The sequence below is a fragment of the Hippichthys cyanospilos genome, chromosome 1 (assembly GCF_059441005.1).
Source record: "Hippichthys cyanospilos isolate Australia breed blue-spotted pipefish chromosome 1, RoL_Hcya_1.0, whole genome shotgun sequence".
Lineage (NCBI taxonomy): Eukaryota > Metazoa > Chordata > Actinopteri > Syngnathiformes > Syngnathidae > Hippichthys > Hippichthys cyanospilos.
In genome coordinates, this window is record NC_142369.1 from 11,202,675 (window position 1) to 11,215,000 (window position 12,326).

General features: G+C 35.3%; 1 protein-coding gene across 4 annotated transcripts in view; it reads right to left on the reverse strand.

The window, feature by feature from the left end:
* The window catches only part of antxr2a (ANTXR cell adhesion molecule 2a), a 103,752-nt gene that overhangs the window by 50,320 nt on the left and 41,106 nt on the right, over positions 1-12,326 (reverse strand). Inside the window, exons 2-6 of one of the 4 annotated variants that reach the window (XM_088429162.1) lie at positions 10,240-10,299; positions 9,788-9,927; positions 5,078-5,149; positions 238-309; positions 16-97 (exon numbers count right to left, since the gene is read on the reverse strand). In XM_088429162.1, coding sequence (XP_088285288.1) covers positions 16-97; positions 238-309; positions 5,078-5,149; positions 9,788-9,927; positions 10,240-10,254 — 381 coding nt within the window. In that variant the 5' untranslated portion in view covers positions 10,255-10,299. The other 3 variants (XM_088429180.1, XM_088429171.1, XM_088429154.1) reach the window with 3 other exon arrangements.

Consider the following 12,326-nt stretch of genomic DNA (forward strand, 5'->3'; position numbering starts at 1 on the left):
AAACAGCGGGCTCACTTTTTTGATGCCCTCATGCATGTAGGTCTCGCCGGCTGGATTGACTGCACGCAGCTTCTCCAGTCCTTCTTCGATCTCGTACCTTGTAAGATGTAACACAAAACTATGTTTTTAGCTCCTGCTAATATGCCACAATTTTCTAACAGAACTTTGTGTAAAAACTGTGTTTAAAATGTTTAAAGCTTGAAAAATTAACACACTAGCAATAAAACAATAACTTACCGATTCCCAGTCAGCGGGAGAAGGACGTGAGCTTGGGCTGAGAATACGATGAAAGAAACCCTCATCCTGGGACTGAAAGGGGGGAAATTTACAAACAAATTTCAGTTTATGACAGCAGTTACAGTTGGGCAAAATTTCTTGTAGGGAGAAGAAATTTTTCTTGGTGTGAACTACAATATATATTTATTATGTGGTTAAAAGCTGTTACATGTACAACTGCCACAGAGGGAGGTACAACCTTGGTTATAGTTCTTTGAGATTATTAATATTATATTATTATGATTATTACAAGGTAGTGCAATGGCTAGGCCAAATGATTGAACCTTGAGTGTAACCTAACTATGTATCTAATAGATTTTCAAAACAAGATGTAAGTAAGCAGAGTACTAAATTTAGCTAGTTTTTTTTTTAATAAAACGCAGTTTCTGTCAGCCTGAAGGAAGTCACAGCTAACATGCTGTTGCTGTGATGTGAGTCATGTCCTGCAGGGCAGAAATATGGACACAAATATGTACCTGACACTTTTAACGTCACGCCGGACAACGCTAGCCGCATTTGATGACTCAACGGTACACATTTAAACCTCAATGTTATGAGCTTTGAGAAGTCCAATATACGTATACGTATATACTTACATGTTAAATTTTTACATCGATTTGACCACTTTTTAAAGGGCGTTCTCACGTTGGAAAGTGACAGCCTGTTCCATTTGGAAATAGGATCTTGGTTTTTGCCAAATTCAGATCACACAGCTTAAGTTGTTCCAACACCTTTTCCGCCATCGAATATGACTTTACATATATGGGGAAAAATTATTTATTTTTGTTTGTAGACTTTAAATATACCAATGATGCTCTTCATATCTGAAGCTAGTAGAAACTAAATAGAATTGATGTATTCAGTATAATGACTGCTAAAGTGTACAAAGCATACATTAAGCACATTAAACAGTAATATCATTTTATACAATATTTTAAATATTGTGTGTGTATGTATATATATATATATATATATATATATATATATATATATATATATATATATATATTATATTTTTTTTTTAAAGGATCACATTGTCTGTTAGTATAAAGGTATTTTTTTTAATTAATCATTAATTTTGATGTTTTAAAAGTATTTTTTGTTGTTGAATACAGATTTTTCCACAGGTTTAACCTTTGTGCAGTAAGTTGACCATGTTTTGGTTATTTTCATCTTTATTATTCTTGTAGTATTTTAGGCAAGAAGTTGCATACTCCTGGAAGTGTGATAACTAAGAGGTTGTGCCATGTTGAAATTTGACATGTTGTCACCATTTCAGTGAAATTTCAATATTATCTTTTCGTTCAATGCTATTCCTTTGTGAAATACCTTTGACGTAAAGAATTGGACAAAATACTGAACATGGGTTAGGCTTGCAAGATATGAGAAATGTTGTTTTTTTTGGGGGGGGGGGTCATGTGTAAATGTAAAAAACAGGACGACGTTGGCCTCAATATAATATTAAAGTATTTGTTATTTTTAAATAAATGTCATGCTCCTTGAGTCATTACTATTTTTGTTTGGCGTGAAAAAATAAAAAACACTACAAAGTTATTGGAAAGTTTAAACTTTTAAGGGAACAGAGAGGCAGCTTTAAACGGTCATTTTAACTCTTTAACTCTTAAAAAAAAAAATAACCATCATTTTGGAAATGTTGTAAAGAATGGTCTAATTTGTATGTTTTGTTCCTTTGTGTTCAAAGTGTAAAAGGGAATTGCAAATGAGGACATATTGGGTGGAAAGACAAAATGTGACACTTTTGCTTTGCTGGGCGCGAAGTTGCAAAGCACCGCGGCCAACTTGCAGCATTCCCACAGGCCTTTGTCGGAGCATAAGCTACTGATATTTGGCACAATTATACTTTTTAAACTTCTTCCATTTTAAGTTTGGAAATATTTGTTTGTTTTTAATATCTAATTTTTCATCAGCCATCATAAGACCAAAATATTATTGCTGTTCGGCTGTTAAAAAGCGGCATTTAAGGATTACCGGTGTCATGCGAAAGGATAAACAAGGCCTTTATTTTGAAATATCACACGTATATACATAAGGACCTATCGAAAATCTTTATTATGATTGATTTAAAAATACAATAATAAAGTATCATGTGACTAATGAGATTTATCTCCTAAGAACATAATTCTTCTTTAGGCAACGACTTTTTTTTTCTAGAAAAAAAATGCTATAACACGATTAATTTAGAAAGATAATGTAAAAAAAATTACAAAAATAACAATTTGTGAAAAGAAATGATACCCTCCCAAAAAAATATGATGACTATGTTTCTGGTTTTTAAAAATAACTTTTTACGACATTAGAACTTGAAGAAATAAGAAAAGAAAAAAAAACGTTATTTTTGTTTTAAAGAAAAAACATGTTCCTCCAAAAAACAATCACATACGTATAAAATGATTATTGATTTCACATTTCAAAGGTTTTTGAGGGACAGATTTAGGAAGAACGCAGTTCCTTTTTTTTATTTTATACATTTCCTTGAATGTCACCTTTATTTGATGTTCCTTTGTCCTAAATTGCTCTTGCATTGTAACAGGGAACATATTGGGCGTAAAGAGAAAGACAAGACAAGAACTGAGCATGTGAGAAGAAACACTTCGAATTTGGTGTCATGTTGCTCACGGCCTTTATCCAATGTACTGTAACTTGGCAAATTAATTCCACAAAACGGACACAGTATACATCAACGAAATGACGTCGGCGATAGTATATATTACGTTGACGCCAATACACGCAGCGGGGGGAGTTGGATGACTTCCTTTCAGGATTGGTCAGACGTAGCGTAGCCATTAGCCACACACGGTGGAACAGAAGCGTTCCCGGTGTGCGAGAATCTTCAACAGATTGTACTCGCCGCCTTCCGGCCGTCTTTCTGTATGTTGTGTATGTTATGATGTAGGGGGGCGGGGGGGCTGATTGGCTTTAAGGTTTTTGGCAATAACATAAAGACGGGCACTTTCGGGGAGAGCGCAGAAGAAAAGTGCTGGAAAAGTACCGATTTAAAACGGTTTCTTCAGATGTTGAACAGGATTTGATCCAAAATGAATGGGTTTACCACAAAACCGTATTTTAACCGTACATTAAGAGTTAAATTCCATGTTATAGGGTGATAAGCTTCGCCTTAAAACATGATAAGTTTCACATTATAATGTGAAAAATCCTATGTTACAGCGTGATTAGCTTCTTTTTATAACATGTTGAGTTTTATGTTTGATATAAATCCCATTTTAAAAGCTTCACGTTTTAACATAATACATTTCACAATGTAACCATTGATTTATTGTTATATAATTTTATAACGTGATACGTTTCACATTACAACATAAAAAGTTACAAGTAATAACTCATTATTTTCATCTTTTTAAGTACATATGATTATATGTTATACAAATTGATAGATGTTTTTGAGACAAAGAGGAGAAAATACATTTTGCGAAAATATCTATTGGAATTTTTGAAAAAGATTCACATTTTTCTTTAGAGAAAAGTGGTATTTTTGTGAAGAAAAAAAGTTAAAGTTGTTTTTTGTTGTTATAAAACTGAATAATCCCAAGAGACATTCATTTCTTTTGTTAAAAATGAAAATTGAGAAAGATATTGAATCTTTACCAGAAAGTCATATGTTCACCAAAGTAAGCCAGTCTTGCAGGAATTATTTAAAAAAAAAAAGATACTTTTTTCCAAGAGATATTTTGCAACCTTACAAGAGTAGACATTAATACGATATGTCTTGAAGATAAAAAAAAATGTGGATATCACTTACAAGAAATAGAGACATTGTTTTATGTGGAAAACTGGATTTAAAAGACAAAAATTCTCCAAAAAAAGAGAAAGAAAAAAAAGATTTTTGAGAGTAAAAAATTGTGAATGAAGTAAAAAAAAAAAAAAAAAAAAAGGATTAAAGAAAAAAAAATTAAGTTAAATATAGCAGAAATCAATTCAGTAGATTTTCGGATAAGAAAACGGAGAAAAGTGGCGTTTTTGTCCGACAAGGGTTCCTATTGTGCATTATCCGTTCATCAGAGACGATATGGTGGAAGTCAGGAGTGTGGGGCGGGAGGGATCGGCAGGGGGTGTACGTGTGGCGGCCACTCCCATGGCAAATGGCCGTTCTCGCAGCCCAGAAGAGCGGCCGACTCCGCCACCCACTCCCACCTGCTGCCTTTGCTATTTTCTTCAGGCAGGCGAACGGGCGAAGCGAGCGAGCGAACGGAGCTTCTGGCGGGGCCTCCGCCGTCTGTCCTGTAGCTGAGCTGGCAGCCGGCGGCGGCGCTAACACTTCGGAGACGGACAATTTTTTGGTCTGAAGAGGACGCGCGGCCTCGTCCTCCGTAAGTCAGGAGCGGAGTCGTGAGCATTTTTCAGAAGCCGGCGAACGTGCGAAAATGTGACTGAGTTCCAAGCGACAACAAAAGTGTCAGTTTGCCCAGTCTTCAATTGTGTAGTTAGCATTATCAACAAGACGTTATGTAAAAGCACAAAACTAACCATCAAGTCTGATATATTTCAGGGGAGGAAAGAATCTTTTTTTTTTTTAATAGTATACAGTAATATGAATACTATATAGTTTGTTTGTTTGTTTTTTTCAGGAATTGTGTTGAATTTAAAAAAAAAGAGAAAACTTGAAGGTGAATTTTTTCAACAATTCTTCAAGAAGAAAAACGGTGCAATTTTTTTATAAGTCATATTTGTCGTCAAATGAGGCATTTTAAAAGAAATTTTTGAGAAGAAAGTTGAATGAAAAGAGACAAAAGTCATAATCAACACTAGCATGGCCGTCACTCACCTGACAAATCTGTCGGTGAGATTCCTGACAAAGGAGTAGATCTCAAACCAGTCGGCAGAGACACTTCCCGACCTGAAAGCAGATAAACATGCAGAAGCTCATTTGGTTGCATGCTAATGGTAGAATCCCAAATACAAGAAACAGTAAAGGAGACTGACAGAATGAGGCTGAAATCCACTTAAAAAAGTGGCTTTACACTTACCATAATGGTATATTTTGGTGAAGGGACCCTTAAGGGAACAGTCATTTTTATTGTTTTTTTTTTTAAAAGGGACACTGTATAAGATTTAAGAGTTTTTCATTACGGACAGCAGGAGGTGCTGCATTTACAATTGTCCGTAGGTATAACAAATATGGCAGCCTCCGGAGAAATGCCACCCCCATGCAATATTTAATTTAATTTTAATTTAATGATAACTAGACCTACGATTATATTCAAAACATACTGTTGGTCATTCAGAACACATTTATTTGCAGGTTTTTGAAATTAACAATCATTTAATTTATTCCTTTTTAATGAAAAATAGTCTAAATCTTACAGTGTCCCTTTAAGGGAAAAAAAATTCCCCATGAAAATAAAATAAATCATAGCAAAGTTTGTAATATTTCTTAAAAAAATGTTGGAAGATGTGTAATTTAATTTTTAAAAAACTGTGAAAACAATATCTTCTAAGAATAAAGACATAAGAGGTCATACTTTGTCAAGACAGAAATTGAGAAAAAGCTAAACCCTTTTCTACACATTTCAATTGATAAAAATTGAAAAAAAAAGTTCAAATCTAGGAATGTTTTGGTACTTTTCAGTGAAAGAAAAAGTTTTCTTCTTGCAAGAAAAGTTGCAATTTTATGTATCCATTTATTTAAAAAAAAAATGCTCAGCCAGACAAAAACATATATTATTACAGAAGCTTTTATTGCTGAAGCTGGATTAACACAGATTTTTTTTTAACTGATTTTTTTTTCCACGAGAAAAGCATCATTTTAAGAAACATCTGGAGGACAAAATCTCATAATAAAATTTAATATAATATGAATAAAATATTTGATTTCTCCCTTTGACTGTCTGACAACCGGTTCAGGGTGTACTGCCTCCCACTGCTCATTGACACCTGTGATAGGCTCCAGCAAGCCTTGTCGAGGATAAGTGGCTGAGATGATGAATGAATGGATTTTATTTTCCTCTTGAAACTTAATTCAATTTGCAATTTTGCGGAAAACGTTATTTAAAAAAAAAAAGCATAAAATCAATTCTCTATTTTTCAGAAAAAAAAACATTCAATGTTTTGTTAATGAAGTCCAGGTTTGTTTTCAAGGAGGACGTTTGGCATTTTCCATAAAAGTCTCCTTTTTCTTTGAGAAGACCTACACCCAATGAACAACAAAATGTAAATTGTGAAGGGAAATAAACTATGCATTTTACAAAAATCATATTGTTCACATATTAAATAAAATACCTGTACATTAGGGAGAAAAGATGTTTTGCAAATGTCCGGCCACACCAAGAACCAAACCCTAATTTGTGTCTCTGATGAAATGCGCTGACCAAAATCCCCAGCAATGGTGTCAGCCTTCTGTCATTTCATGGAAAGGCAGGGTGGTGGCAAAAAAAAAAAAAAAAGTTGAACAGAAGCAACTCTGAGGAGTCTTAAAGGAGTGATTGCAATGAAATTAAATCAAAGAAACGCGTCAAGTTCTTAAACAGGAAGTTGAGCCTTTTTTTTTTTGCCTGATGATGTAACGCCTCTTTCCTGCAATTGCTTCACCGCCACCGAGCCGGTGCTTGAACTTATTTTGAAAACTTACAGCAGAAACATGTGGACCAAAGCGAAGCAGACCCCAGTGTCCATGCACATCGCCTTGTGGACAGACGACAGCTAGCAGTTCCACCCGGAATGCCGAAGACGTGCCAAGTTTTTTTCTTTAAACCTCACAAAGTTACTGTGTCCAGTGACTAATAATTAATTACACATGACTTTGTGTGTCACTCCTTTAAAGTAACAAAGCCAGAAGAACACATTTTTAGAGAAAAAACAACACAAAAAATAAATGAATACTAGTAGCAGAGTGATCACTTTCTCTATGAGTACGCACCAAACATAGTAACATCTCTCGTCCATAAAATTTTAACACAAGAACAAAAATTGTGTAAAAAGACATTTATTTTTGACGTATACGATGATTGACCTTAGAATAATACTATAGTGGTATCCGAGAGGCACTTATTCAAATGAAAATGACATCACAGTTGCTCAGAGTTCAGGGCCAATCGCAGTTCAGATTGTGAATGTCACATGATGAAACCCAGAAAAACAGCTGCTATGATTGGTTGTTATAACCTGAAAACTGCGCAACTGTGATAATAACAGTGATCATTTTCAAACAACATATGGCAAAATGGCTGCCCCTCAGATGAGCTAAAATGGGTGGATTTTGTTGATTCATATTCCAAAAATACAGTTATGAATCATAATGCCAATGCGTTGACTTCCTCTTTAATTTTGTGAAGATGATCCCAGGGAAAAGGCTTTGCTTTTGTCATGTGAAGCATAATTGCAATCAAATAAGAATTTATCTCTTTTTTTTTTCCAGGCAATTTAATGCACTTGGTTATTTTTCCTCAGTTTTAGACTAAGCTGTAACCTGTATAAACGCTGAAAAAAAAATAATTAACAGTTGTTAAAAGTCAATTTAAATTTTTCTTTTTTCTTTTGTTAATGCTAAATAGGATAAAGGTTTCAATTTTTATAGACAATAATCTTATTTATAGTCAGCGAATCGAGTTGGGGTAGGGGGGTGAAAAGGTTTCTCTTTCTTCGGAGGGTCTTGGCAAGATATAATTGAGAAGCAGTGCAGTAAGCAAAACCGAAAGTTGGGATCGAACTTTTTTGTTTTTGTTCCTTTTTTTAAGTTTATTTTGAAAAAAAAAATCAAAAAATCTTTTGTTTGGTCCATCTGATGATTTTTTTAAAGCTAAAGTAAGCCAGCAATAGATATTCCATCCAATTAGTAGCAGTTGTAATTAAATAAATTTGCTATTTTATGACCATTCTGAAATGCAAGAAAGATAAACCTGCAATAGAAAATGTTATGATCATAAAAGAAAATTTGCAGTAGTACATGTTGCAACACAATCAGTGAAGTTCGTGTAAGGGCATTTTTTTTTCTTACACTAGTTTGTTTGGGACAGGCTTGCTTTGAGATCTAACAGCCATATCGTCAGTCAGTGTCAGGGTCACAGTTTAACCCTGCGTCAGTCATGTGGGATTTTAAAAAATGCTATGTGGGATATCTGCACACCCCAGTACAAAAAGATTAATTACACAACTGGTTTAATGAGTTAAGAAAGTACCTAGTAAGAGACAATAATTGGAATGCAGAAATTAGAACATTTCAAGCAAACAATGGGGTGTCCAAATACCCCACGGTACCAAGGCAGTGTGAATGATGTTATGCACAGGGATGCACATAACTGGTACGCAGGTATGCATGCGCAATAGAAATCACTGGTGCGTAACATTGCGTGCTTCACTTGGTGCATTTGGGTGCCCTTCCTAACTTTCATTCATGACAAAAACAGAGTCTGAGCTAAACTTTTTTTCTTTTTGATAAGTGGCTCCAAGATGTGCCGCGGCTTTAACGCACACTTAAATGTGGCGCAATATTTAGCACTCCAGTTCTCTTCTCGCAGGCAAAAACAGTGCACTAGATACAGGGTCGAACATTTTCAGACATCCTTTATTTGAGAAGCACGAAGAGACTACGGGAATGTAGCGCAAATTATGGCTAACAAACAAGCTGATCAAGAAGCAATAACAAATCATCTTCTAACTTGGTGGCAAGACAAACTGCAGGAGCAACGCAAGCTCTATATAATAATTCCCCCTCGCCTTTCATAAAGCTAAGCCTGTGCAACCCATTTCTTCCTATTCTGAGGATATTTGTGTGTTTACTGAAGTTGCTTGGACTGACTGACTGGGCTGCCTATCATTCTCGTGAATAACATCGTTTACGTTATCACTTTACAGAGAATTAACCTCTGACCCCCTAGGACTAATTAAACCGGGTCCCGAACGAACCGCGCAAACCATAATTGATAGACTTAGGAAAGTTTGCGAGGAGGCTGGCTGGCTGTGAGCACACATAGACGGTGAATTGCAGCTAATGTGGGAGCGACACTGTGAAGGACTTTGAGGAAGACTGTTTTTAATGAAAAAAATATATTATATCCTAGTGTTTATGTGAGTAACCCACCAAGAAAATATGTGCACTCTTGGTTATACGAAACAAAGCTACTCTCAGGGCTACTTGTCTACTACCTTGGGGTTGTTGTGACATATTAGAAATCTTGAATTGTTGCAATATATTAGAAATCAGTCAACTGATTTCTATGGACTAAGTTTAGACATAATCTTAAACATTGTAGCCCTCCCTCAAACGGACATTCATTGCGTATGTACAATACTAGCATCATCTTTTAACATATATGAACACAGTCAAATGAGAAAAGCTAGCTAGTTCGGGACATGTGAGTTGTTAATTAACGGGAGGAAAATATTGGACTTTTTACAAAACGATAGAATGTTTATGCCATCCACAGCCACTCTGGAGTAAAGTTACATGGCAACTGGTGCTGTTACAGTAATCTGTTGGGATATTAGTTAGTTGCCAAGAAACTTCTGCTGACATGAAGCGCGTGCATGTGTGTCTTACTTGTCGAGGACGAAGTATAGGTCGTAGGCTCCGTGGCAGGATGCTTCCTCGGACCAGCCCGTCGAGGCTAAAACGCCCAGCAACAGCGCGCCGAGGGCGGCCACACGGCACCAGCGCAGTCCGGGGGACATTTGGCTCGTCTGGGACAAGCCGGACAACTTTTTGGACATTTTTGAACGTCTCGAAATATTTTTATGGCAAGAAGACAACGACGAGGAATGACAAATTACATGTCCAATCACAGTATTTATGTCAACGGCGACATGTGAAATAGAGGAAATTACCGCGAGGACGTCACCGTTGTTGACTCACAGTTTTCTCAATTGCATCCGAACGAACTCCAAGTTAGGCATAGAAAGCACATTATTAAAGGAAGAACGCGAATAAGGGGAGACATTTTGAAGGAAAAGAGGCGTTTGGCCACAACAAAACTTGGGAGAAGTCGAACTTACTAAGTTGTGTTGCATTCAGGGGAAGCTCGGATTTGTTACCGCCATCCGTCTTCAGGGAAGCTGGGAAAAATGAATTTTACATGTCAGCACGGTGAAGAGTAGTTATCACATTTGCCTCACGGTGTATATGTTCCTGGTTTTCATTATTATGATGTTACATGTCATGAAGAAACATGTTTTATGTTATTTGTGACATCCCTCGGGTTATCTATTCAAACGGATACCTTTCCTCTCAGGTGTTCTTCAAACAGGAAATTCCAAGAATGTTATCACTCGCGATCTTGCTCAAACAAGAACGGGCAATATAGAACACGGATTTCAACATACGTTTTTGGTGATACTCGATGTGCTCAGGCAATTAAAAAAAACACATTCAATGTGCTGGTTAAGATGCTTTTAATCTAAATTGTCATGTGGGTGCAAGGGGAAGTGAAATAACACAAAGTTGGTTTGGTGTTTGACACACACCCACAATAACCACATTGTCGATTTCAACATTTCTTGATATTTCTTTTTTCCCCAAGAAAAAGTCTCTAGAAAAAAAAATACCACGAGAACGTGGTAAAAAAATGTATGTAAAAAAAAAAAAAAATTGAGAAATTTTTGGAGGGAGAAAATTAAAAAATCCCGTAAAATCGGAATTTTCAATTAAGGTTCTTTTTTTTACCAGAAAAAATGTTGCGTAGTTTAATGTCAGAATATTTCACAAAGAATTGCAAAAGCAAATTATATTATGAAAATTGGACGTTTTTTTCTGACAAATTCTTACAAAACTGTATTATGCTAACCTTGTATATATATATATATATATATATATATATATATATATATATATATATATATATATATATATATATATATATATATATATATATATATATAATTAGTTAACTAGCTTTGAATCAGCTAAACTTTTTTTGAACACTACCACTCTACTGCAGAATTTTTCTTCTTTCTTCTTCAGTGTCTGAACAGTTTAACACACACACACACACACACACACACACACACACACACACACACACACACACACACACACCTCCACCGCAGCTAATTATGGCTAACACACCTCATCAAATGTGAACATCAACACAGCAGTATAATTATCTGGCAAATCAAAGTCTAATTGGATGTTAATTACAATGTTAATTCCTCTGCACGCCGTTTGCTTTCAGCGGGAAGTGCCGCCATCGTGCTGCCGTACAAACTAGTCTGTGTGTGCGGGTTTTTGTGCGCGATTGTTTCTTACGGATTTTGCTAATTCCCGCAAGCACTAGGGCGATTAAACTCATTGGGAAGGAAAAACAACAGCAAACGTCAACAAAAACAATTGACAAGCGTGTTAGCAAGTCACTCGATTGGTAAAATTTGTAGGAAAAAAATTAAAATTCAACACGAATGTTCCATGTCTGTAAGTTGTTTCGTTGCTGTTACATAGGCACTGCAAAAGGTCAACATTTCTTTTTCCACCTTCGGCCATATTGGACTTATTATTATTATTGGTAGCTAAATTGCTAGCTAGCTGACTATGTAACGCTACTACTAACACGACCAAGCATTCCAGCTAGCTAAGCTAGCTTGCTAAATTGCTTGCTAGCTGTTACTAGGAAAAAAGTGTTGAATTTCCTTTTTTTTTCTTTTAGACAGCATATTGTATTTTTAAATTTTGAATGGAATGAAAATGATCTTTTTTTTCTAAAAATGTTAAAATATTGCCAGATTGTTCTAGTTTGTTCATGCCAGTTTCTTCCACTCGATCAACTCCGCAGCATGGTCAGAATGTAAGTCTATTCATTTATGTGTGGTTCATTTTTGTTTGTTTGTTTTATTGCCTACCTTATTATTTGCTTGATTGTGGAAGGTAGTCCTTTGTGGGAAGTGAACAGAATAAGAATTTCATTGTGTGGTATGAATATGCATATGACATTAAACTCTTAAAATCTTGAATAAAGATTTTTTTTTTGCATTTTATTTTTTCAAATCATAATGTTACAAGACTACTAAACATTCTGACATCTTTAACATTATTTTTACGTTGTTATAATTTCTTTGTTTATTTATTTTTAAGAAAAAAAAACATCAACTGT